This window comes from Microtus ochrogaster, unplaced genomic scaffold, assembly GCF_000317375.1.
Source record: "Microtus ochrogaster isolate Prairie Vole_2 unplaced genomic scaffold, MicOch1.0 UNK219, whole genome shotgun sequence".
NCBI classification, from domain to species: domain Eukaryota; kingdom Metazoa; phylum Chordata; class Mammalia; order Rodentia; family Cricetidae; genus Microtus; species Microtus ochrogaster.
Genome location: NW_004949317.1, coordinates 64,517 through 65,523, shown reverse-complemented (window position 1 = coordinate 65,523; position 1,007 = coordinate 64,517). Strand labels below are relative to the sequence as shown.

General features: G+C 43.7%; 1 protein-coding gene across 1 annotated transcript in view; it reads left to right on the top strand.

Annotated features, from left to right (window-relative positions):
- The first annotated feature begins 705 nt into the window (after positions 1-705).
- The window catches only part of LOC101982866 (beta-1,3-galactosyltransferase 5-like), a 3,705-nt gene continuing 3,403 nt past the window's right edge, over positions 706-1,007 (top strand). Inside the window, exon 1 of the mRNA XM_005372160.1 lies at positions 706-1,003. Within this exon, the coding sequence (XP_005372217.1) occupies positions 706-1,003 (298 nt within the window). The remainder of the gene's footprint in view (positions 1,004-1,007) is intronic.

Genomic DNA, 1,007 nt, shown 5'->3' with positions numbered 1-1,007 from the left:
ATATTTTTGCATAAGTGCTCTGCATGTATGACTGAAAGAAAGAAGAGGGCATCAGATCTCATTAGAGATGGTTGTGAACTTCCCCATGGTTTATGGGAACTGACATTGGGATCTCTCAAAGAACAGCCAATGGTCTCAATCTCTGAACCATCTCTTCATCCCTTCCAGAGTTTTCTAAACCATGGATCTCTTCATCTATCTCACTGACCTGGCACATCAACTCATATTTTTTTGAAAGTTCACTTTTAAATTGTGTATATGTGGGGTTTGGTATAATGCAGTATGCATATATAATGTGTACTGTTTACACAGATTTAAATTCCATTTCCTTAAATATCTATTGTTTGGAACTCCTTGGGTAAGCTTTAAAAGTTTTTATTCATGTGTACGGGAATATTGCCTGAATGTTTATCTGTGTACCACTTGTGTGCAGTACCCACAGAGGCCAAAGAGGGCATAAGATCCACTGGAACAGCAGATATAGGTGATTGCTGGCAGGAAGTGCACCTAACCACTGAGTGGTTTCTCTAGCCCTGTGTTGGGAACTATCAAATATTTCTCTGTTAGTTCTTTATAAAATATAATCCTAGCCCCGGTGCTAGGCTTGGAGCACCAAAACAGAGCTCTCTAATACCCTTGTGTTTGTGTATCTGTTACTCCACCCTCTCGTTTTGGAGACCTGGCAGATTGTCTTTGTTCTTTCAGATGGACTTCATGAAGATGAGGCTGGTTTATGCTTTCATTCTGATGATGGGCACTCTTTGCTTCTACTTCAGCATGGGGCCTTTTGAGGAACCGCCACTTGTTCTCAAGAAAGGTCACAAGAAGTTCCTCCAGCTTCCAGATATAGACTGCAATCAGAAGCCACCTTTCCTTGTGCTGCTGGTGACTTCATCCCACAAGCAGCTGGCAGCTCGCATGGCCATCCGCAAGACATGGGGTAGAGAAACAGAGGTGCAGGGGCAGCGTGTGAAGACCCTCTTCCTCCTGGGGGCCTCAGACAGCAC